Source organism: Aquarana catesbeiana, linkage group LG02 (assembly GCF_042186555.1).
Source record: "Aquarana catesbeiana isolate 2022-GZ linkage group LG02, ASM4218655v1, whole genome shotgun sequence".
Lineage (NCBI taxonomy): Eukaryota > Metazoa > Chordata > Amphibia > Anura > Ranidae > Aquarana > Aquarana catesbeiana.
This window is the reverse complement of record NC_133325.1, coordinates 805221226-805246700: the sequence shown is the minus strand read 5'-3', so window position 1 is coordinate 805246700 and position 25475 is coordinate 805221226. Positions and strand designations below refer to the sequence as shown.

The window sequence follows — 25475 nt, the reverse complement described above, 5'->3', positions numbered from 1 at the left end:
TTGTATCTCTCTATCTCCCGTATGGACAATGTTTATAAACAATTTTACTTTGTATCTCTCTATCTCCCGTCTGATCAATGTTTATAAACAATGTTACTTTGTATCTCTCTATCTCCCGTCTGATCAATGTTTATAAACAATGTTACTTTGTATCTCTCTATCTCCCGTCTGATCAATGTTTATAAACAATGTTACTTTGTCATAGGTGTGCGCAGCCTATTGCATTAGGGTGTGCACCCCAAAGTCTCAAACACACACGCCTTTCTCTGCAGCCTCAGCTGCACTGCACAGTGAATGAATAGTAAGTGCTCTGTGTTGAGCGGCCTCCTGTTCATTCACAAACTGAAGCATAATAAACACAGTTTGTAAGTGTAAGAAAAAGGGGGCTGGTAAATTATATATTGATTAGCCCCATCCCCTACTCTCCATCCTGAAACATCCCCTGCAGCAGGGGGAAGCCCCAGCAGTAAGGGGAATCAGCACCGCACAGAGTGATTAGGGTGTGCCCACGCACACCTGGCACACCCCCTGCGCACACCTATGTACTTTGTATCTCTCTATCTCCTGTCTGATCAATGTTTATAAACAATGTTACTTTGTATCTCTCTATCTCCTGTCTGATCAATATTTATAAACAATGTTACTTTGTATCTCTCTATCTCCTGTCTGATCAATGTTTATAAACAATGTTACTTTGTATCTCTCTATCTCCCGTCTGATCAATGTTTATAAACAATGTTACTTTGTATCTCTCTATCTTCGCTCTGATCAATGTTTATAAACAATGTTACTAGCACATTATGACTTTACCTTTGCAGGATAAGAAGAAAGTATATTTGCTAAAATAATTTAAAATATGTGCTATATAATGTATTATTTTTTAAATTGTTAACCCCTTCCCACCACCTGTACATACATATAGACATACAGTATACTATATATATATACACTACCTATCAGAGAGCGTCCTTCTACAACAGCTTAGCAGAGTTTGCAGTCTATTGTCTGACTTATCCCTGTGGTTTTCTCCATGCAGGATGATCTATTAGAGCTCTTGGAAGTTGTTTTGGAGAACACGGATAAAACAGGGAAGGGAGGTTCATAGTGATCCTAGACATTTTCTGGAAAGCATGGAAGGTCTACAGGAGGTTTTGGGTGTGGATTTTACAGGTCATACCAGGTAGTCTCTCCTACAGAGATTTTCCATACTGTGTGCAAAATGTAGACTTCCTAGATCTATACACTTGATAGATTATCTCCCACAGGTTTAACCCTTTTGCTTCCAGAGCCATTTTTGTGTTTTGGTTTTTTTTTTGCACACATGTTTAAACAAATCATTTTTTAGCCTGAAGATTGCCTAAAACCCCAAAACACGATATACGTTCTGAATGCAGACACCCTAAACAATGGAACGGAGGTAGTTCTAATTTTTTTATGTTACACAATATTTCCTCAAAGGTCTAGGAAAAGAAAACATTTCAGTTTTAGGTAATAAAGTTATTTTTAGCGCACATAAAACTCAGTAAATCACCCAATTGTTTGGTAAAATATAAAGGATGAGTAAATAGCCAACATATCAAACCTTTGTGTGTGCACCTGTGAAATGGCAACAAACTTTAGTACCCCATATTTTCCATAGGCATATAATAAGAAGCCCCCCCTATAGGTCATCGGTTTAGTGTTATGGAGGAGGTATGGTGGCGGAATTATTGCTCTCACTCTGGCGTACACAGCGATATGTAACATGTGTATTGCAAATTAAATTCTCATACATTCGTGCCCCTGATGTGTGCGTTTATTTCTATACATGTGTATATGTGCAGGTGGGGGCGTCGATTTTTTTTTTTTTTTAGAGGGGGGGGATTTTATGTGCTTGGGTGTAACTTTAATTTTTAATAATTTATAAAAATGATTTTTTGCTTAACTTTTTTTTTATTATCACAGACAAAAATCCTAATGTGATGATTTATTTTGGTGACAGGTTTTTTTGAATGAGGCAACACGGTACGCGAATATCTTTTCTAGCCCCCCTGGTTCCCTGATCTCCACTTGATTATCCTGAATTCTTAATTTATTATGGATACCTATTTTGAATAGCTATTTTATTGCAATTTTTTTTATCTTCATCCAAATTTTAGCTTATATTAGTTTTGTTTTTTTTTTTCCAATTGGCCTTAATATACTGTATATAATTTATTTTATCCTCTTGTTTGTTATTCGCACCCCGTTTTCATTGTATCCTTCTCCTATGTCATATATTGTCTGGCCATCTCTTTTACACTACATATTTCCCCTGGAAAAGTTTCAGTCATACAATGTATCCACGTTCATATATCTTGTTCCAGTACTCTTACTCCCTCTATTGGTCATGTTTTAGTAATGCTGTTTGCATTGTTATCTATTGTGTGTGTGAATATATATATATATATATATATATATATATATATATATATATATATATATATATATATCCCTTTCATGACTAAGCCTATTTTTGAAATTTGGTGTTTACAAGTTAAAATCCGTATTTTTTGCTAGAAAATTACTTAGAACCCCCAAACATTATATATATTTTTTAGTAGAGAATCTAAAGAATAAAATGGAGATTGTTGCAATATTTTATATCACACGGTATTTGTGCAGTGGTGTTTTAAATGCAAATTTTTGGAAAAGGGACACTTTCATGAGTTTTAAAAAATTCAAACAGTAAAGTTACCCCAATTTTTTTGTATAATGTGAAAGATGATGTTACGCCGAGTAAATAGATACCAAACATGTCAAGCTTTATAATTGCAGTTACTCGTGGAATGGTGACAAACTACGGTACCTAAGAATTTCCATAGGCGACGCTTTAAATTTTTTTTACGGTTACCAGGTTAGAGTTACAGAGGAGGTCTAGTGCTAGAATTATTGCTCTCGCTCTGACGATCGCGGCGATACCTCACATGTGTGATTTGAACACCGTTTACATATGCGGGTGTGACTTCCGTATGTGTTTTCTTTGCTGCGTGAGCTCGTGGGGACGGGGGCGCTTTAAAAAAATGTTTTTTTTTCTTATTTATTTTATTTATTTTGATATTTATAAATTGTGTTTAAAAAAAATTTTTTTTGATCACTTTTATTGCTGTCACAAGTAGGGATGAGCTTCGAGTTCGAGTCAAACTCATGTTCGACTCGAACATCAGCTGTTCGCAAGTTCGCTGAACAGCAAACTATTTGAGGTGTTCACGGCAAATTCGAAAGCCACGGAACACCCTTTAAAAGTCTATGGGAGAAATCAAAGTGCTAATTTTAAAGGCTTATATGCAAGTTATTGTCATAAAAAGTGTTTGGGGACCCGGGTCCTGCCCCAGGGGACATGGATCAATGCAAAAAAATTTTTTAAAAACGGCCGTTTTTCGGGAGCAGTGATTTTAATAATGCTTAAAGTGAAACAATAAAAGTGTAATATTCCTTTAAATTTTGTACCTGGGGGGTGTCTATAGTGTGCCTGTAAAGGGGCGCATGTTTCCAATGTTTAGCATGTTAGCCATTCGCGGCTATTAATGCATTGCCGGTTCGACAATACACATAAAAGTTAATTGATAAAAACGGCATGGGAATTCCCCACAGGGGAACCCCGAACCAAAATTACAAAAAAAAATGACGTGGGGGGTCCCCCTAAATTCTATACCAGGCCCTTCAGGTCTGGTATGGATATTAAGGGGAACCCTGGCCAAAATTTTTTTTAAAAAATGGCATGGGGTCCCCTTCAAAATCTATAGCAGACCCTTCAGGTCTGGTATGGATTTTAAGGGGAACCCCGCACCAAAATTTTAAAAAAAATGGCGTGGGGTCCCCCCAAAAATCCATACCAGACCCTTATCTGAGCACGCAACCTGGAAGGCCGCAGGAAAAGAGGAGGGGACGAGAGAGTGGCCCCCCTCCTGAACCATACCAGGCCACATGCCCTCAACATTGAGAGGGTGCTTTGGGGTAGCCCCCCCAAAACACCTTGTCCCCATGTTGATGGGGACAACGGCCTCATCCCCACAACCCTTGCCCAACGGTTGTGGGGGTCTGAGGGCGGGGGCCTTATCGGAATCTGGAAGCCCCCTTTAACAAGGGGACCCCCAGATCCCGGCCCTCCCCCCTGTGTGACGCTTCTCCTCTTCTGACGGTTCTTAAATAACGGGGGCGGAGCCACCCGGTGACCCCGCCCCCTCTGACGCACGGGGACTAGACGGGGACTTCCCTGTGGCATTCCCTGTGATGTCAGAAGGGGGCGGGTTACGTTATGCCACAGGGAAGTCCCCGTCAAGTCCCCGTGTGTCAGAGGGGGGCGGGGTCACCAGGTGGCCCCACCCACTGTTATTTAAGAACCGTCAGAAGAGGAGAAGCGTCACACAGCGGGAGCCTCCCTCCATGCCATCATGGATGCGGAGCGGCCCGAGGAGAAGAAGGGAAGAAGACGCCACGGAGGAAGATGCCGGATGAGAACACCGGAGGAAGAACCAGAAGAACCAGAAGAAGAAGAAGATGGAGGAAGAAACCGAAAGAAGATAGAAGATAGAAGAAAGAAGATACATTTAAATAAAGGAATTGTCAAAAACTGTCTCTTGTCATTTTTAACATTTTGACAGTTTTTTTGTGAAATGGTAGGGGTACTTTTGTACCCCCTTACCATTTCACACAAGGGGGAGGGCCGGGATCTGGGGGTCCCCTTGTTAAAGGGGGCTTCCAGATTCCGATAAGCCCCCCCACCCGCAGACCCCCACAACCATCGGGCAAGGGTTGTGGGGATGAGGCCCTTGTACCCATCAACATGGGGACAAGGTGTTTTGGGGAGCTACCCCAAAGCACCCTCCCAATGTTGAGGGCATGTGGCCTGGTACGGTTCAGGAGGGGGGCGCTCTCTCATCCCCCCTCTTTTCCTGCGGCCTGCCAGGTTGCGTGCTTGGATAAGGGTCTGGTATGAATTTTTGGGGGGACCCCACGCCATTTTCTTTTTTAATTTTAATGCGGGGTTCCCCTTAAAATCCATACCAGACCTGAAGGGTCTGGTATAGATTTTGAGGGGGACCCCACACCATTTTTTTTTATTTTGGCCGGGGTTCCTCTTAATATCCATACCAGACCTGAAGGGCCTGGTATGGAATATAGGGGGACCCCCCACGTCATTTTTTTTTTAAATTTTGGTTCGGGGTTCCCCTGTGGGGAATTCCCATGCCATTTTTTTCAATGAACTTCTATGTGTATTGTCGGACCGGCAATTCATTAATAGCCGCGAGTAGTTTTAAATGACTTTTTTTCCTTTGAAATGTCATTTTGCTGTCAGAATGTTCTAAACACGGGAAACATGCGCCCCTTTACAGGCATACTATAGACACCCCCAGGTATGAAATTTAAAGGAATATTACACTTTTATTGTTTCACTTTAAGCATTATTAAAATCACTGCTCCCGAAAAAACGTACGTTTTTAAAACTTTTTTTGCATTGATACATGTCCCCTGGGGCAGGACCCGGGTCCCCAAACACTTTTTATGACAATAACTTGCATATAAGCCTTTAAAATTAGCACTTTTGATTATTCATGTTCTTGTCCCAAAGACTTTAACGGTGTTCGCGTGTTCGAACAAATTTTTTGCCTGTTCGCAAGTTCTGGTGCGAACCGAACCGGGGGGTGTTCGGCTCATCCCTAGTCACAAGGAATGTAAACATCCCTTGTGACAGTAATAGATGGTGACAGGTACTCTTTATGGAGAGATCGGAGGTCTAAAAGACCCCCGATCCCTCCTTTGTACTTCAAAGTATTCAGATCGCCGAAAACGGCGATTCTGAATACTGTGTATTTTTTTAAAACCGGCGCCATTGGCAGTCGAGTAAACGGGAAGTGACGTCATGACGTCGCTTCCGCGTTTACAATTAGAAGGCTGGATCGAAGCCACCCACAGCTTCGTTCCAGCCCGCCCCCAGCCGCCGGAGGCAGCCGATTGGTCACCGGGCCTCCCGGGCAGGCATCATCCCAGTATAACCCCGGAAAGTCGAGTACGCACATCTGCGTACGCTCGGCGGGAGGGAAGGGGTTAAATAAATATATATATATATATATATATATATATATATATATATATATACACACTGCTCAAAAAAATGAAAGGAGCACTTTGAAAACACATCAGATCTCAATGGATAAAAATCCCATGCTGGATATCTGTACTGGTATGGACTGGGTAATGTGTTAGGAAGGAAAGGATGCCACATCGTGATCAACCTACAGAGGGCTGAATTTAAAGACACCCTGAAAATCAAAGTGAAATATATATAAAACAGGATCGTCCATTTTGCTGAAATTTCATTGCAGCAACTCAAAATGGTCCTCAGTAGTTTGTATGACCCCCCATGTGCTTGTATCCATCCTAATGAGACAACGGATGGTGTTCTATCTAGGGTGTCTGAACCAGGGCATCACTGAGCTCCTGAACAGACTGAGGGGCAACCTAGCAGCGTTGGATGGACCGAAGTATAATGGACCAGAAGTGTTCTATTGGATTTAGGTCAGACGAGCTTGGGAGGCCATTCAATGGTATCAATTCCTTCATCCTCTAGGAACTGGCTGCATACTCTCGCCACATAAGGCTGGGCATTGTCGTGCACCAGGAGGAACCCAGAACCCATTGCACCAGTGTAGGGTCTGACAATGGGTCCAAGGATTTCATCCTGATACCTAATGGCAGTCATGGTGCCATTGTCTAGCCTGTAGAGGTCTGTGTGTCTCTCCATTGCTATGTCTCCCCAGACTATCGCTGACCCACCACCAAACTGATCATGTTGAACAATATTACAAGCAGCATAATGTTCTCCATGGTTTCTCCAGACCCTTTCACGTCTGTCACATGTGCTCAGGATGAACCTGCTCTCATCTGTGAAAAGCACGGGGAGCCTGTGGCGGACCTGACAATTCTAATGTTCAAATGCCAATCGAGCTCCACAGTGCCGGGCAGTGAGCACATGTTCCACTAGAAGATGTCGGGCCCTCAGGCCATCCTCATGAAGTCTGTTTCAGATTGTTTGGTGAGAGACATTCACACCAGTGTCCTGCTGGAGATCATTTTGTAGAGCTCTAGCAGTGCTCATATTTGCACAAAGGAGCAGACACCGGTCCTACTGATGGGATAAGGACCTTCTACGGCCCTGTCCAGCTCACCTAGAGTAACTGCCTGTCTCCTGGAATCTCCTCCATGCTCTTGAGACTGTGTTGGGAGACACAGCAAACCTTCTGGCAATGGCATATATTGATGTGCCATCCTATAGGAGTTGGACTGCCTGTGCAACCTCTATAGGGTCCAAGTATGGCCTCATGCTACCAGTAGTGACACTGACCTTAGCCAAATGCAAAACTATTGCAAAAAAGTCAGAAAAGATGAGTAAGGAAAAAATGTCAGTGGCCTCAGCCTGTAAAACCATTCCTGTTTTGAAGGTCGTCTCATTGTTGCCCATCTAGTGCACGGGTGTTATTTCATAAACACTAAAGCAGCTGAAACTGATTAACAGCCCCTTCAGGGTACACCCCTCCACCTCTGTGTACACCCCTCCCCCCTCTGCTACTTACCTGACCCGATCAATATCCCATGAGTTTCACAGACTTGATGATATACTCTGATTAACCACTTCCCGCCTGGGCAGGAGATCAATTATCTTGACTGGACGGCATATGACGATCAGCAGGATATCATGCCAGCGTGCAGGGCAGCGATCAGAGGTGCTGTGTGTGTCACTCTGACACACCACATCTCCGATCCTGGTAAGGATCCTTACCACGTGATCAGCTGTGACCAATCACAGCTGATCACAATGTGAACCAGCCAATCAGCTGCCAGTCAGTGCCCATCAGGACCGCCTGTCAGTGCCCATAACAGTGCTAATCAGTGCCCAACAGTAATACCTGTCAGTACCTCATCTTCAGTGCTGCCCAGTGCCATCTATTAGTGTCCATCAGTGCCACATGTCAGTGCCACCCATCAATGCCGCCTGTCAGTGACCATCAACGCTGCATATCAGTGCCCATCAATGCTGCATATCAGTGCCACCTATCAGTGCCCGGTATTGAAGTGGTTAAAAAGTGCTCCTTGGATTTTTTTGACCAGTGTATATAAAGTATATATACAGGTATATTATAATAATAGAACAATGTGTCTGGGACAGTGAACTTGAGTGAAAGATTGAACTGCATTAGAGAACTGAATAAAAGATACAGGAAGGTAAAGGTTATATCCGGTCAGTGGCTCTTGTGGCTGTGAAGTAGGTTCAGTTTCCTGTCTTGTAATATAGAGTTTAGTTTGGTTTGCGTTATCAGTCACATTGTATCAGAAACCTACTCACCTACCTGGAGAACGGCATGGAGCCCAAAATCCTCCTCCTGGGGGTGATCTCAGGTAGGTCCAGACATCACAGTCCAGGCTATGGGGTTAGGAAGTATTTTTTTTTAATTATTATTATTATATGTTATCTTTTTCTATTTCACGCAAAGATGTCTTTAAAAACATGCCAATAACTTATTAGTAAAGGTTTCTTTTCACAACCTCACCGTGTATCAAACCCAAAACCAAAAATGTAACATATTGCAGCTTACATGTTTTTAGGCTTTTTTTCCCCTTGATTTATATCCCATGATTCAGCCATTACCAAAATTCCTGTTCTAGGGTGACGATGCTCACTCCCCTTTCTTCATCAGGGCAACAGAAACAAGATAGAACTAAAGAACGCCACCCCTCTTCTATTCTTTATAACCTAGAAGGGTTCTGCAGTTATAGTGAAGACAGTAATGGCCCGTACACACGGTCGGATTTTCCGATGGAAAATGTCCGATCGGAGCGTGTTGTCGGAAATTCCGACCGTGTGTGGGCTCCATCGAACATTTTCCATCGGATTTTCCGACACACAAAGTTTGAGAGCAGGATATAAAATTTTCCGACAACAAAATCCGTTGTCGGAAATTCCGATCGTGTGTACACAAATCCGACGGACAAAGTGCCACGCATGCTCAGAATAAATAAAGAGTTGAAAGCTATTGGCCACTGCCCCATTTATAGTCCCGACGTACGTGTTTTACGTCACCGCGTTTAGAACGATCGGATTTTCCGACAACTTTGTGTGACCGTGTGTATGCAAGACAAGTTTGAGCCAACATCCGTCGGAAAAAATCCATGGATTTTGTTGTCGGAATGTCCGAACAAAGTCCGACCGTGTGTACGCCCTATAAGAAAGCACTGGAAATTACCAAATCGCCAAATGATTTTTGTCAGGATCAACAGGTTTTTTTTTTAGCTTTTACCAAACCACATTCACATTTGGAGAACATACTTTTTTGCATGTGAGGCACATTGCATTAGGTCAAGCCCAGTCAAATAAATTGGCTACTGCTCCATTTTTGGGGGGGGCGGCAAGCCAGTCGGCCAGCCAGTCAAACCCCCCCACCCCCCCTCCCTGCTTCTCGCCCACCAGCCCCACACTTACCCCATCTAGGTCACAGACAGCTTTGGGGGCTTCCCCTGCTTCTCCTCCTCCTTGTCGGCTTCCCCCTGCATCTCCTCCTACTTGGAGGCTTCCCCCTGCATCTCCTTCTCCTCGGAGGATTCCCCCTGCATCTCCTCCTCCTTGGCAGCTTCCCCCCTGTGTCTCCTCCTCCTTGGTGGCTTCCCCTGCATCTCCTCCACCTTTGCGGCTTCCCCTGCGTATCCTCCTCCTTTGCAGCTTTCCCTGCGTCTCCTCCTCCTTGGCAGCTTCCCCCTGTGTCTCATCCTCCTTGGTGGCTTCCCCCTGCGTCTCCACCTCCTTGGTGGCTTCCCCCTGCATCTCCTCCTCCTTGGCAGCTTCTTCTGCATCTCCTCCTCCTTGGTGGCTTCCCCCTGCATCTCCTCCTCCTTTGCGGCTTCCCCCTGCATCTCCTCCTCCTTGGCAGCTTCCCCTGCATCTCCTCCTCCTTTGCAGCTTCCCCCAGCATCTCCCCCTCCTTGTCAGCTTCCCCCTGTGTCTCATCCTCCTTGGTGGCTTCCCCCTGCATCTCCACCTCCTTGGCGGCTTCCCCTGCGTCTCCTCCTCCTTGATGGCTTCCTCTGCATCTCCTCCTCCTTGGCGGCTTCCCCCTGCATCTCTTCCTCCTTGGTGGCTTCCCCCTGCATCTCCTCCTTCTTTGCGGCTTCCCCCTGCGTCTCCTCCTCCTTGGCAGCTTCTCCCTGCGTCTCCTCCTCCTTGGCGGCTTCCCCTGCGTCTCCTCCTCCTTTGCAGCGTTCCCCTGCGTCTCCTCCTCCTTGGCAGCTTCCCCCTGTGTCTCATCCTCCTTGGTGGCTTCCCCCTGCGTCTCCACCTCCTTGGCGGCTTCCCCTGCATCTCCTCCTCCTTGGCAGCTTCCTCTGCATCTCCTCCTCATTTGCGGCTTCCCCCTGCATCTCCTCCTCCTTGGCAGCTTCCCCCTGTGTCTCCTCCTCCTTGGCAGCTTCCCCCTGTGTCTCATCCTCCTTGGTGGCTTCCCCCTGCGTCTCTACCTCCTTGGTGGATTCCTCTGCATCTCCTCCTCCTTGGCGGCTTCCTCTGCATCTCCTCCTCCTTGGCGGCTTACCCCTGCATCTCCTCCTCCTTTGCGGCTTCCCCCTGCATCTCCTCCTCCTTTGCGGCTTCCCCTGCGTCTCCTCCTCCTTGGCGGCTTCCCCTGCGTCTCCTCCTCCTTGGCGGCTTCCCCAGCGTCTCCTCCTCCTTGGCGGCTTCCCCCTGCATCTCCTCTTTAGGGGCAATATAGTTTTCCCCTCATGGTGGAACTTTAAAGGCACAGATTCTGAAACAATAATTACATTTTTTTTTAAGTTTAATAGTATTAAAAAGTAATAATCTCATACAAAAATATGTATAAAAACATGAAATTTAGTAAAACTTATAATATGCCTATGGAGCAATGCATGGTGGCCAGAGAGCATAGCAAAGATAGCCAGATAGGTGCCAAGGCATAGAGTATAAAGAGCCCAAAGAGAAAGCAACCAAAGAAAATCTGATCAGTATGGATTAAGCGCGGAACCACAGACATGCATATTGGGACCCGGTGGCGTCACTTTAAGTTTTCTGTATTTCCTACACTGTATACTGAAAATAGGGTTGTCTTTCAATTTATTTGTAGTTCAATGTGTTCACCCTTCTTCCCCTAAGATATATTATGGGGAGCCTGTAGACCCTTGGATTTTGCAGCACAGAATCCCTGCATGGGACGCCACACTCCCTGTGAGTAGGGATGAGCCGAACACCCCCCGGTTCGGTTCGCACCAGAACCTGCGAACGGACCGAAAGTTCGCACGAACGTTAGAACCCCATTGACGTCTATGGGACTCGAACGTTCGAAATCAAAAGTGCTCATTTTAAAGGCTAATTTGCATGGTATTGTCCTAAAAAGGGTTTGGGGACCCGGGTCCTACCCCAGGGAACGTGTATCAATGCAATAAAAACTTTTAAAAACGGCCGTTTTTTCGGGAGCAGTGATTTTAATGATGCTTAAAGTAAAAAAAAAAAAAAAAGTGAAATATTCCTTTAAATATCGTACCTGGGGGGTGTCTATAGTATGCCTCTAAAGTGACGTGTGTTTCCCGTGTTTAGAACAGTCCCTGCACAAAATCTCATTTAAAACTGCTTGCGGGTTTAATGTAATGTCGGGTCCTGGCAATATGGATGAAAATCAGTGAGACAAACGGCATGGGTACCCCCCAGTCCATTACCAGGCCCTTTGGGTCTTGTATGGATATTAAGGGGAACCCCGCACCCAAATTAAAATAAGGAAAGGTGTGGGGCCACCAGGCCCTATATACTCTGAACAGCTGTATACAGGCTGTAGGTTTGTTGTTAAGTAGAATCTCTTTGTAATTTTGAACGGGTACATTTTTAACGTGTTTAGCTCCAGCCAAAAAATCTTTTTTAAGCTTTTTGGAAAACATAGGGAAGGGTTATCACCCCTGTGACATTTGTTTTGCTGTCTTTCCTCCTCTTCAGAAGATTTCACCTCACTTTTTGTCCCAATGGATTGGAAAGCATCAGTGGAAAGGAGAAATGTTTTTCCCATATTAACTCTTACAGGAGAGAATTTCCCTTCCTAGGGGTAGATTTATTCTCACTTCCTGTTGTCTCCTTCCGTTTGCAAGTAGGAGTCGTTTGTAAGTTAGTTGTTTGAAAGTAGGGTCCTGCCCTATATACTCAGCAGAAATTTGGGCCTTAGGTGTTGCTGTGGCCACAACACTGTAAGCCCTCACAGGGCTCTGCTGTGAAATATTAGATCAAGAATTGTAATTACATGCCCCTGTTGAACAGGAGCTGAAAAATTAGGCCTTAGGCACTGGTGCTGGTGCCACAACACTGCAACCCCTCACAGACACTCTAGTTGGAATGCAGGAACGAGCCCCGCTGCAAAGTATTGCATGAAAAATTGTAATTACACGCCCCTGTTAAACAAGGGCTGAAAAATTGGGCCTTAGGCACTGGTGCTGGTGCCACAACATTGCAACCCCTCACAGACACTCTAGTTGGAATGCAGGAACGAGCCCTGCTGCAAAGTATTACATCAAAAATCGTAATTACACGCCCCTGTTAAACAGGGGCTGAAAAATTGTGCCTTAGGCACTGGTGGTGGCGCCCAGAACCAAAAATGTTCTTACAAGCTATCAGCGTGATGATTGAGGAGGAAGAGGATAATTACTCAGGAATAGTCACTCAGCATCAGCATAGGCAGTCTTTGAAGGGATCGGAGATTTCAAAAAAAATTATTCAGTTACATCAGCATCAGGTGCTTGGTAGCTGGTGGTGATCCAAGACTCATTCATTTTTATGAAGGTCAGTCGATCGACCGAGTCAGTGGACAGACGCACCCTGTGATCGGTTACCACGCCTCCAGCAGCACTGAATGTGCGTTCCGAAAGAACGCTGGATGCAGGACAGGCCAGTAGCTCAATTGCATACTGTGCAAGCTCTGGCCAGTGATCCATCCTCAAGACCCAGTAACCCAGAGGATTTTCGGTGGGAAAGGTGTCCAAGTCTGATCTTGCCCCTAGGTATTCCTGCACCATGTAAAACAGATGCTGGCGATGGTTGCTGGAACCGATCATACCTTGGGGCTGCGGACCAAAAAATTGTCTGAACGCATCGGTCAGACGGCCACCTTCTCCACCGCTCCTTCTTTGACTGACCGAAGCCTCAGCAACACGCTGTCCAGAAACAGGAGTTTGTAACCTCCCAGTCTCTGGGAACGCGTTGCACAGACCTTTCTGCAAGGCCTCCCGAAGATGTTTCATCCTCTGCTCCCTCTGCGATGGCAAGATAAGGTCCGCAACCTTACCCTTGTAACGTGGATCAAGGAGGGTTGCCAGCCAGTATTGGTCCTTCTCCTTGATACCACGAATACGAGGATCCTTACGCAGGCTTTGCAGGATCAGGGAGGCCATGCAGCGTAGGTTTGCTGAGGCATTCGGTCCGGAGTCCTCTGGGTCACTAAGGACGACATGGTCCGCAGCCACCTCCTCCCAGCCACGTACAAGTCCATGTGTTTCTTGGGACTGATCCCTTAAAGACTGCTGCTGATGCTGAGTGCCAGGCTCCACCTCCATACTGACACAATCTTCCTCCTCCTCCTCCTCTTCCTCCTCGTCCTCTTCCTGTGTGATCGGCGGGCACGCAGGAACACTGTCTGGACAAAGGGGGCCTTGAGAGCTAAGGAAGTCCTCCTCTTCCTGCCTCTGTTCTGCCTCAAGTGCCCTGTCCATTATTCCACGCAGCGTGTGCTCCAACAGGTGGACAAGGGGGACAGTGTCACTGATGCATGCACTGTCACTGCTCACCAACCTCGTGGCCTCCTCAAATGGTGACAGGACAGTGCATGCATCCCTGATCATGGCCCACTGGCGTGGGGAAAAAAAACCAAGCTCCCCTGACCCTGTCCTGGTGCCATAGTCGCACAGGTACTCATTGATGGCCCTCTGCTGCGTGTGCAGCCGCTGCAGCATGGCCAACGTTGAGTTCCACCTGGTGGGCATGTCACAGATTAGGCGGTTCTTGGGCAGGTTAAACTCCTTTTGGAGGTCCGTCAGCCGAGCACTGGCATTATATGACCGGCGGAAATGCACACAGACTTTCCTGGCCTGCCTCAGGACATCCTGTAAGCCCGGGTACCTGCCCAAGAACCGCTGCACCACCAAGTTAAGGACGTGAGCCAAACAGGGCACATGGGTCATTTGTCCCTGTCGGAGGGCAGAGAGGAGGTTGGTGCCATTGTCGCAAACCACCATTCCTGCCTTAAGTTGGCGTGGCGTCAACCACCTCTGAACCTGCCCCTGCAGAGCTGACAGAACCTCTGCCCCAGTGTGGCTCCTGTCCCCCAAGCACACCAGCTCAAGCACCGCATGGCATCTTTTGGCCTGCGTACTTGCGTAGCCCCTTGAACGACTACGGAGCACCGCTGGTTCCGAGGAAGAGGCCATGGAGGAAGAAGTAGAGGAGGGGGTGGAGGAGAGAGGTGTGTCACAATCATTAGCATTTTGGAGGCGTGGTGGCGGAACAACCTCCAACACTACTGCACCTTGTCCTGCATCCTTCCCAGCTGCCAGCAGAGTCACCCAATGCGCCGTGAAACTTAGGTAACGTCCCTGTCCATGCCTGCTGGACCATGAGTCAGTGGTAATATGCACCTTACCGCTGACCGCCCTGTCCAGCGAGGCATGGTCATTGCCTTCCACATGCTGGTAGAGAGCCGGAATCGCCTTCCGTGAGAAAAAGTGGCGTTTGGGTACCTGCCACTGAGGAACTGCACATTCCACAAACTCACGGAAGGGGGCAGAGTCTACCAACTGAAAAGGCAGCAGTTGAAGTGCTAGCAATTTTGCCAAGCTAGCATTCAACCGCTGGGCATGTGGATGGCTGGGAGCAAACTTCTTTCGGCGGTGCAGCAGCTGGGGCAGGGAAATTTGCCTGGTACAATCTGACGTCGGTGTACCAAAATCAGATTGCCCACAAGTACGTGGCTGTGACACACCTAATTCTACACCTTCATTCCTCTCAGTGCAGGTCTCAGAGAGGACTGAAGGTCTAGTGGGGTTGGAAATCTCAGCTGATGAGGAGCAAGCAGAGGTCCTCTTTGTTCTTTGGTGTGGGTCTTTTAGATACGCTTGCCAACGAACTGCATGGCAGGTCAACATATGTCTGGTCAAGCATGTGGTACCCAAGCGGGAGATGTTTTGGCCACGCGAGATACGCTTGAGACATATGTTGCAAATAGCAGCGGTGCGATCTGATGCACTCGTCTCAAAAAAGGCCCACACCAAAGAACTTTTTGAATAACGCGCAGAGACTGCAGCGCCCTGCACATGTGGAGCTTTGGGGTGTGATGCAGTCAATGTGCTGCCCTTAGGCTGGCCCCTGGAGGGCATCCTGCCAAGTTGGTGATGTGCCGCCTCCTCCTCCTCCTCCTCCCCTCTCCTATCAGGCACCCACGTTGAGTCAGTGACCTCATCATCCCCTCCCTCCTCATCACTGGAGCAAACCTGGCAGTATGCTGCAGCAGGGGGAGCATGACTGCCAGATTGCTGTCCTTCTTGGGCACCCCCTCTGTCCGTGCTCGTGTTACTGCCTTCATCGAGCTCAGTATCATCATCAGAGCCTTCCAAACGCTGGGCATCCTCCTGGAGCATGTACCCAACACTGTGGTCAAACAGTTCGAGGGACTCCTCAGGAGGACATGGTGGGGCTAGGGAAGGAGTCACTGATGACATTGAGCCGAGGGAAGAGGCCGCTGCTTTGCCAGACAAAGTACCCTGGGCATGGGTGAGAGAGGATGAGGAGGATGAGGACGGCTTGGTCATCCACTCGACCAAGTCTTCCGCATGTTGCGGCTCAACATGGCCAGCTGCCGAAAAAAAGGCCAAGCGTGTCCCATGGCCACGTGCTGATGAGGATGCACCGTCTCCACGACCAGCACTAGACACAGAGCCTGCTTGCCCTCTCTTATTGGCTTGTGACTGTCTGCCTCTCCTTCTTGGCCTTCCAGACATACTAATGGCCTGTAGCTGCACTAAGCTGGGATATATATATATATATATATATATATATATATGTACTGATACTGCAGCTAGCAAAATCAACTGCCTGCCTGTAGTATGAGAACACCACCAACCTTCTACAGGTAGCTTTAGCTGAACACTGTGAGGTGGACGCACCCCACTAACTTGTAGGTTTAGCAGAACACTGTGAGCAGGACGCACTGCACTAACTGTAAATAGTCTAGCTGCCTGACTGTGGTACTAATAGGATCAAAAGAACACCAGCAATTTTCTTTAAAATACTGTAACAAGACAAGCCTGCCTGTCAGTAAGAAGATAACAGAAACGGATCTAGCTGAACACTGTGAGCAGGACGCACCACACTAGCTTGTAGGTTTAGCTGAACACTGTGAGGTGGACGCACCCCACTAACTTGTAGGTTTAGCTGAACACTGTGAGCAGGACGCACCCCACTAACTTGTAGGTTTAGCAGAACACTGTGGGCAGGACGCACCCCACTAACTGTAAATAGTCTAGCTGCCTGACTGTGGTACTAATAGGATCAAAAGAACACCAGTAATTTTCTTTAAAATACTGTAACAAGACAAGCCTGCCTGTCAGTAAGAAGATAACAGGAACGGATCTAGCTGAACACTGTGAGCAGGACGCACTGCACTAAATGTAAATAGTCTAGAAGATAACAGGAACGGATCTAGCTAAACTGAATACAGTGTATATATATATATATATATGCAACACCTGGGATGCATATATATACACAATACACTTTAAGTGCAGCTAACTGACTGACTGTCCTGCCTAATCTAGCTAACTCAAATGAAATTACACTGTCTCTCTCTCTCTCTAAGCACACCGGAACACACTGCACAGGGCCGCCGTGTAGGCGGCCTTATATAGTGTGGGGCGTGTACTAAATCCCCTGAGCCATAATTGGCCAAAGCCTCCTTGGCTTTGGCCAATTATGGCTCTCTGTTAAGGTGGCGCTGTGATTGGCCAAGCATGCGGGTCATAGTGCATGCTTGGCCAATCATCAGCAAGCAATGCACTGCGATGCCGCAGTGAATTATGGGCCGTGACGCGCCACACGAATTTGGCGCGAACGGCCCATATCGTTCGCAATTCGACGAACGATCGAACAGCCGATGTTCGAGTCGAACATGGGTTCGACTCGAACACGAAGCTCATCCCTACCTGTGAGGCTCAAAACCCAATTCCAGCTGGTCAGGCACCTCCAGCAGAAGTTCCTACCTGATGCTTCTTCCCAGTAATGGCTCCACTCTTTCTGTGTAACCACCACCCGAAAAGCACTGTGACACTAGAACCCAGACTCAGGTCTTGTCTCATGAATTAATAAGTGCCCTTCCTCAACAGCAAGTCTAGCAGGATGAGACTTCTAGAAGATATCTTTTTCCAGGCAGGAACCTGGGGGAAGCAAAAAGCTCACAAATTTACACTCAAATATTCATGTCCCCTCGCAGCCTGCACCAATTTAAAAAAAAAAGCTCCTAGTGGGTGGCCAGGGACACATAAATATTCATAACCCACTCATAACTGAACCTTCTTGCATGATTGCTAGAGAAACACCCCAGCAGCAGACAAAAGCAATCAATAACACTGAGTTTAGGGGACGCCAAGTGAACACAGAACTATCAATTCAGCTCAGGCTGATTACAGTCAAGCAAAGCTAATTTTAAGGAGTCACTACCAGTAGCGTCCCTAGGGGGTGGCTTTTGGGGCTATAGCCCGGAATCTGGGGCCCATAGCTCCGAGTCTCTGCAGGGGTCCCCAAGGGGAGGGGAGGCTCTCTGGGGTCCCTGATTTAAGGGGTAGGCTCTCTGGACACCCTTATTTACGGGGTAGGCTCTCTGGGGACTCTGATTTAAGGGGGAGGCTCTCTGGGGACCCTGATTTAAGGGTCTCCAGGGAGACCACACACACACACGTATATTATACGTATGCCCGCCCAAGGGTATGACTTTCTTTACTACGCTGCTATGGGCTCTAGCCCCAGATCTTTTGTACACCTAGCAACGCCCCTGGTCACTCCCACAGAGGACAAATCCTAAAATAAAAATAAAAAAAAGATTAGACAGGAGTATGGTGAGCCTGTAAATTGGCCATATTGCTGGGAAGACTGGGACATTTTTACGGAAGACAAACAATTGGTTGGTAGAAAGAAACAGACTTCTGTCAGACATTTCATGTATGAGTCCTGATTGTGTTTCTGCTTTTCTCTGTTATTCAGTGTTTTCCGCTGGTGTTGGCACATTGACGGTAATCCAGGATCCTCCATTCATTAACTTGTCTGCCGGTGACACTGCGCGGATGTCCTGTGATGTCAGGAATGTCACGGCTGGAGAGATTGAGCACCAATACTGGCATAGGTATATAAATGGACTCAGGAGTCCTCTGGAGAATCCCTCCCGAGTGACCATCACCCAGAACTCTCTCATCATCTCCTCTGTCACCCCTAAGGACACCGGACTTTACATTTGCTCAGTGCGGGACAAGTACCTTCATCCATACAGTGGGAATGAGACATATATGTCAGTCACAGGTGAGGTTTAAACCACCATACAATAAATACCCAACTCATAGTTTGTGTTAAACAATGAGTTGGAAATGATAGGTGTTCAAAGGAACAGGTGAGTCCCTATAGAAGAGTTTATTTGTGGTCATTAAAAAACACATAGAGCAAGGGTCATGCCTTCACGGGTCACAGGGGATGCAATTGTGACCTATGCTCCAGGGGGCCTGTGTGGCACCCCTGTACACCTTGATAGGAGGAGCGGTTGGGGCACATATGCCCACTTCTCCTCCTCTCCCTCTCGCGGGCGTTCAGTGGCCCATTCCTTGTCTGAATGAATAGTCAGTGAGCCGTATCGGTCACTGAGTCTATCCATTAATAACTGAAACATAGTAAACTGTGTTTACTATATTCCAGTTTGTGAATGAGCAGGAAGCTCTGTACAGAGCCTTTCCTGTTCATTCATTCTGTGCAACTGAGGCTGCAGAGCTGGAGATTGAGGGCTGTGTCTTTCATCTCCTTTCTCTGTCTCAATGGTGGAACAGCAGAGGTCTGTTTGGACCTCTGATATCTCACGCAAGGGCCTACATTTTTTTTTTTTAATTATAAAAAGGATAAGATTGTAAAAAAAAATAATAATTAAAAAGTATTAAAAACGAAATACCAAAAAAAAAAAAAAAAAAAAAAAACAACTGACACCAGTGGCTTAACTACCAGGGTCACAAAGGTTGCACTTGCAACCGGCTCTGGCATTCTGCTACTGGGCTTAGTGTGAAGGGTCCAGGGGCCTGAAGATTCTAGTTACACCACTGCACAGAGCTTTGATCACTAAGGGGCCCATTTGAGTCGCACTGAACTCAAAAAGCTTGTGTGGAGTGGCTTTGGGCTTGTGTCACTGGTATCAACTTTATGCAGTACAATAGTATTCTCCTGCACTCGAGGGTGGTGTAATGGAAATGAATATGTAGCAGGTTCTTGGTAATTCACAAAAATGCACAGGTTTTGCTGCCCTCTATAGGTCGGGGGAGGAACCCAATCAAACCACTGTAAAACAAAGAAAAGAGGCGCACCAACCTTGCGCATTACCCAAGTGGTATCTTTAATAGTGTATAAAAAAGGAGATATACTCACAAACATATTCAAGTTGAAAGCATCTCACAGTCCATAGTAGACTCACAACAACCAGGTCACTGAGACTGTTCCCAACAGGTCAGAGGACCTTCCAGAAGGCTGACGCATTTCGAGGGGTGAGTTGGTAGTGTCTTGTGAGGTCCATTTTTTGGACTTCCACCGTTCAAAGGGAGTGTAAAAAGGCAAAATCAGGTAAGTAGAAAGTAGCAAGCAAGTACTACTAGCTACTTTCTGCTACTACTACTGCAAGTGCTACTAGCGAGTAGAAATACCTGCAAGTACTTTTACTGTGCCACATGGAGATGGATTGCAGTCTTGTGTTTCAGGATGTGCATCTTTCAACATGGTTTCAGAGCTATCTTTGCATGACTTGTCCAGTTAGCCAAAGATAATAGAGGCACTGTTTGGAAGTGAATGTAAACAAAAGAATACAAAAAAAAAAAAAGAACGTGGGGACCCCCACCCCCACGCCAAAATTAGAAAAAAGGAAATGGCATAGGGGCCCCTCAAAATCCATACAATACCCTTATCCGAGCATGCAGCACGTCAGCTCAGGAAAGGGGGAGTGAGCGAGCACCCCCCCACCAAACCATACCAGACCACATGCCCTCAACATGGGGGGGTTCTTTGGGGTGGGGGGGCTCTGCTCCCCCACCCCAAAGCACCTTGTCCCTATGTTAATGGGAACAAGGGCCTCTTCTGCACAACCCTGGGCTGTGGTTGTGAGGGTTTGTGGGAGGGGGGGTTTATCCAAATCTGGAAGTCCCCTTTAACAGGGGGGCTCCCAGATACCGCCCCCCATGTGACCTGTCTTTCCTGACCTGCCAGGCTGCGTGCTCAGATAAGGGGCTGGTATGGATTTTGGGGAATTTTTCTGAAATTTTCTATTGCTTCCATTCTTTTGTTTACATTTCAGCTGTCAGTGGGGATTCCCGCTAACAGCTGATGAGTCATCAGTTGTTAAGGACATGCCGGTTGGCTACCTGGCCTGCTTCTTGGGTCCCTTGGCTTGCTGGGAGAGCCTATTTATTTGGGTGAGGTCAGGTGATTGGGGTTCTGTGCCACCTGGATGGCTGTCTAGGTGGATGTGTGTTGTATTGCCCGGGCTGCTAGGCCAGAGTTTGAGCCTATCCCGGGCACATCTGGCTGCTAGGCTGTCTGAGGGCCTATCCAGAAGCAAGAGAGAGCAGCACAGGGTTGGGATTGCGGCTTGCAGTCCAACCACAAGTGACAGTTCTGACAGCCGGAGAACCTGTCATGGTCGGAGGTAGAGGGGAAGCTGTCACCACAAAGGGACCATTCACCTTGTTACCGGGAACTACCGTGATTAGCTGAAGCAAGTACAAGAGCAGTATTCTCACCAACCGGGGACGGTAAAGAAAGAAACTTTTGCAGGTGTCAAGCCAGGGACCCAGCCAGTAGAGGTGACGCTTGCAGAGCAGCCTTGTGTGCCAAGCCAGGGACCAAGCAGGCCAGTGGGGTGTCGCTTTAGGAGTATCTGTGAGTGCCAAGCTAGGGACCCAGCAGGGATGCGGGGGTGACGCTGGAGGAAGATACTCAGTGAGAAGATTGGAAGAGCTCAGGGGATCCAGTGGCAGTGGATCAGCGGGTCTGGGTGGTAGACTGGGAGCTCAGTTGAGTGAAGATCTAAGAAAGAGATTGTGGAGGAAGTGAAAGAGTTTATTACAACCTTTGTTAGAAACTGTTCAAGATTGTTGCCATAGGAGACAGCGTGTCTACACATGCAGATGTGGTGTCTGGCTGGATGTCTTTCTCTGCATGGCTGTCTACCTATAGAAGTCTTGGAGTCTGCTTATTACCATTGAAACTACTAAATGGTGTCCTGGCCCTAACCCTCTCTGCTACAGTTCTGTTAAGAGAAAATAAATCTCTTTGCATTCAAGAAGTGTCTGGCACCCATTAATCTACCTTACATTGCACCCAGCATGCCTCGTAACCCACTCTACACAGAAGGATGTCGGCTGTCCCTAACTCTGGAGGTCACCATTAGGCCTGGAGAGGCTCGGGACTTGGCTACATAAACAAATCCCAAAACGAAACAACTCATTTATCTGAAAGGTAACAAAATTAAACAAATTTTTCTGTTCTGCACGTCTCCTAAACTTGCAGTGTGGACCAGTATGTACACTCCAGCCTGGATGCTAGCCTCCTCTATGGTAACAGGTGAATTCCAGGGAATGTGTTTAAAGCGGAGTTCAACCCTAAAGTGGAACTTCCGCTCATCTGATTAACCCCCCCCCGGTGCCACAATTGGCACCTTTCGGTGGGGGAGGGGGGACAGGTTACCTGTCTTCTACAGGTATCCTTTCCCACTTCCGGGAGTCTCAGCTGCGGACATTGACGTCCCGGCTGGGGCTCCTTTCCTGGCCACCCGGCCAGTAGGAGAGAGGAGTGGGACTCACGCATGCGCAAAAGGGTTCCCTTACCTGCAATGGTGGCGGCAGCAACCAACAGCTGATGGAAACATCAGCTGCGGTGCCGACATCACTGGACTCCAGGAAAGGTAAGTGTCCTAATATTAAAAGCCAGCAGCTGCAGTATGTGTAGCTGCTGGCTTTTATTTTTTTATTTTTTGGGTGCGGAACACCACTTTAAGCAAGAAAAGGACTTGTGTCTGCAGCTGGTGTGCTGCTAGATTAAGTCCACCTACTAGATTGTAAACTCCTTGGAGGAAGAGGCTGGTGTGAAAGGTGAGCTTCAATTATGCAGATTTTTCAGTGCTACATACAACATATCAATAAAAAATTGCTCTCTTTGTTTTGAGCATTGGCGACTGGTGGTTAGAGTGCTGCTGGTTTGAGCATTGGCGACTGGTGGTTAGAGCGCTGCTGGTTTGAGCATTGGCGACTGGTGATTAGAGTGTTGCTGGTTTGAGCATTGGCGACTGGTGGTTAGAGCGCTGCTGGTTTGAGCATTGGCAACTGGTGGTTAGAGCACTGCTGGTTTGAGCATTGGCGACTGGTGGTTAGAGTGCTGCTGGTTTGAGCATTGGCGACTGGTGGTTAGAGCGCTGCTGGTTTGAGCATTGGCGACTGGTGATTAGAGTGTTGCTGGTTTGAGCATTGGCGACTGGTGATTAGAGTGTTGCTGGTTTGAGCATTGGCAACTGGTGGTTAGAGCACTGCTGGTTTGAGCATTGGCGACTGGTGGTTAGAGTGTTGCTGGTTTGAGCATTGGCGACTGGTGGTTAGAGCACTGCTGGTTTGAGCATTGGCAACTGGTGGTTAGAGCGCTGCTGGTTTGAGCATTGGCGACTGGTGATTAGAGCGCTGCTGGTTTGAGCATTGGCGACTGGTGATTAGAGCGCTGCTGGTTTGAGCATTGGCGACTGGTGATTAGAGCGCTGCTGGTTTGAGCATTGGCGACTGGTGATTAGAGCGCTGCTGGTTTGAGCATTGGCGACTGGTGGTTAGAGCGCTGCTGGTTTGAGCATTGGCGACTGGTGGTTAGAGCACTGATGGTTTGAGCATTGGCAACTAGTGGTTAGAGCGCTGTTGGTTTGAGCATTGGTGACTGGTGGTTAGAGCGCTGCTGGTTTGAGCATTGGCAACTGGTGGTTAGAGCGCTGTTGGTTTGAGCATTGGCGACTGGTGGTTAGAGCGCTGCTGGTTTGAGCATTGGTGACTGGTGGTTAGAGCGCTGCTGGTTTGAGCATTGGCGACTGGTGGTTAGAGCGCTGCTGGTTTGAGCATTGGCGAATGGTGGTTAGAGCGCTGCTGGTTTGAGAAGTAACGACGAGGGGCAGCAAAAAATGCACCCACAGCCACACCCCCCAGTCAGTCGGGTCACCCGCACCCAACCTGAAACCTCCCCCCCAGTCAGTTGGTCAGTCTCACACTTACCCCATATAGGTCACGGGCATCGCTTCCTCTGGGCAGCGGGCAGCAGCTTCCCCTGCGTCTCCTCCTCCACCTCCTCGGTGGCCAATAGGATCATTTCTCCTCTCGGGACCCGCTTCTTGATTGGCTGGGAGGAGAATCAGGAAGACAATAGGGAATAATAATTTGCTATTGTCACACAACTGGGTGGACTCGGGGCGTAGTGCTCTGCGCCCAGAGCCCACCCTTTTTTTGAAGCCAATTAGAGCCTCAGACTCTAATCATCTGCTTCTAAAAACATAAAAACCCCATTGGAATCCATGCGCCCTGCATGCAGATTAGGGGCCGGCCGTATGGATGGGCCACCACTGTTTTTGACCATTTCTTTGTAGAGTGCCCATCTGCTGCATTAATAGATTGTTTATGTATTTTCCAGCGAGTCCTGTGGTGACCCTGGTGGAGGACACTCAGCATGATCTTCTAATCTGTAGAGCAGAGAGGTTTTATCCTCAAGATTTGGACATTTACTGGAGCATCTCCCTGAGCACTGACCAGGTTAAAGAAGAACTGACTGAGAACCAAGATGGAACCTTCACCAAGATGTCTAAACTGACCCTCACAAAGACGATGCAAGGACAGATGGTGGCTTGCAATGTGAATCACACCACACTGAGTACCACGCCCTACCGGAACGGAGAGAGGACAATTAAAGCGATAGTAGGTAAAAACAGAGATTTATCTGTATGATACGTTTTCAGGATGTATGAAGAAGTGCATAGTAATTGGGATCTCTAAACCTACGAATCAGATCATATTGTGATTATCAGTAAAGTCCCTGTGCTGTGAGAATATGTCACGTACCTGATGGAAGAGCCTGAAAAGATGAGGACGGCCTTTGCTCAGAAAAGTTACTTCCCTCATTGTCTGGCAGCCCCCCTGCAAGCTCTGTCCTCTCCTCCTTCCTTTAGCAATTTGGGTGTTAAGGAGGCACCCATGCACATGCTCTCTCAAGCCGGGCTGTGTTCATCTATAGACACACACAGCACCAGTAAGCCATGCCCCGGCTCCCTTCTCTGCCAGTTCAGGCGATGAAGTGGTCCAGGGATTTGAAAGCCGTGGTATTCTCCCCCTTCTTTCCTTGGGGATGCCAGGACTGATCAGGATGTGACCAATTAGAATTACTCTGATCCATCCCAGGAGATGACCGTAGCTTTCAAATCCCTGGACCACTGCACCCTTGATGATTAAGTTGTGCAGCTAACCCTTTATTGGGCCTGTTGCTCAGTTGATGATAAAACATTTGGATTTGGGATAGTTGTTTATTGTAGCTAGCTGTCAATAGAGGAGGATTATGGGTTTTATGTGAGAACTCCAGTGTTTTTTTTTTCCATGTTCAAATAAAAGCAGTCTCTTTATTAAAGTATTCAACTAACATGTCACAAAAGTAAAAGTGCTTTGTTTCCAACCAAAAAGATGGCTGCAGCATCCAGCGTGCTGACGTCATACGTCGGAGGTCCCAGCTGATGCGCTTCGTCACAGTTGACGTCATCAGAGGCGTAACATAAGGTGACAGTTGCCTAATCAGTTGAGTCAAGCACCTCCACACATCATACAAGTCCTCTTTTACCTATTGTAGCACCCTCCTAGGATGCTAGAGTGTAGGCAAGTTTAGTTTAGCTCCTCTGTAGGCAGAGGAGCAGGGTTTAATTGGTTAGGAAGCTGGGCAGTGCTTCACAGGCTCTGTTACCCCCCCTTGCATTCTTAAACTCACTGGAGGTTTCCAGAACAAAGTGGGTGGGGGGAACAGAGGCTGCAGCCTGAATATTGATGGGACTTACACCAATCCCTTGGAGAGGTGGGCCCAGAAGGTGGGGAAGCATCCCATAAATATGCTGAAGCCTGGCAGTCTGGGAGCAGAGTCC

At 47.5% G+C, this 25475-nt stretch overlaps 1 protein-coding gene across 1 annotated transcript in view; it reads left to right on the top strand.

Moving 5' to 3' along the window:
* Positions 1–8322: 8322 nt before the first annotated feature.
* LOC141130155 (tyrosine-protein phosphatase non-receptor type substrate 1-like) overlaps positions 8323–25475 on the top strand; it is a 31494-nt gene continuing 14341 nt past the window's right edge. Inside the window, exons 1-3 of the mRNA XM_073618105.1 lie at positions 8323–8415; positions 18302–18613; positions 23990–24274. Of these exons, the coding sequence (XP_073474206.1) occupies positions 8379–8415; positions 18302–18613; positions 23990–24274 (634 nt within the window). The 5' untranslated portion in view covers positions 8323–8378. The remainder of the gene's footprint in view (positions 8416–18301; positions 18614–23989; positions 24275–25475) is intronic.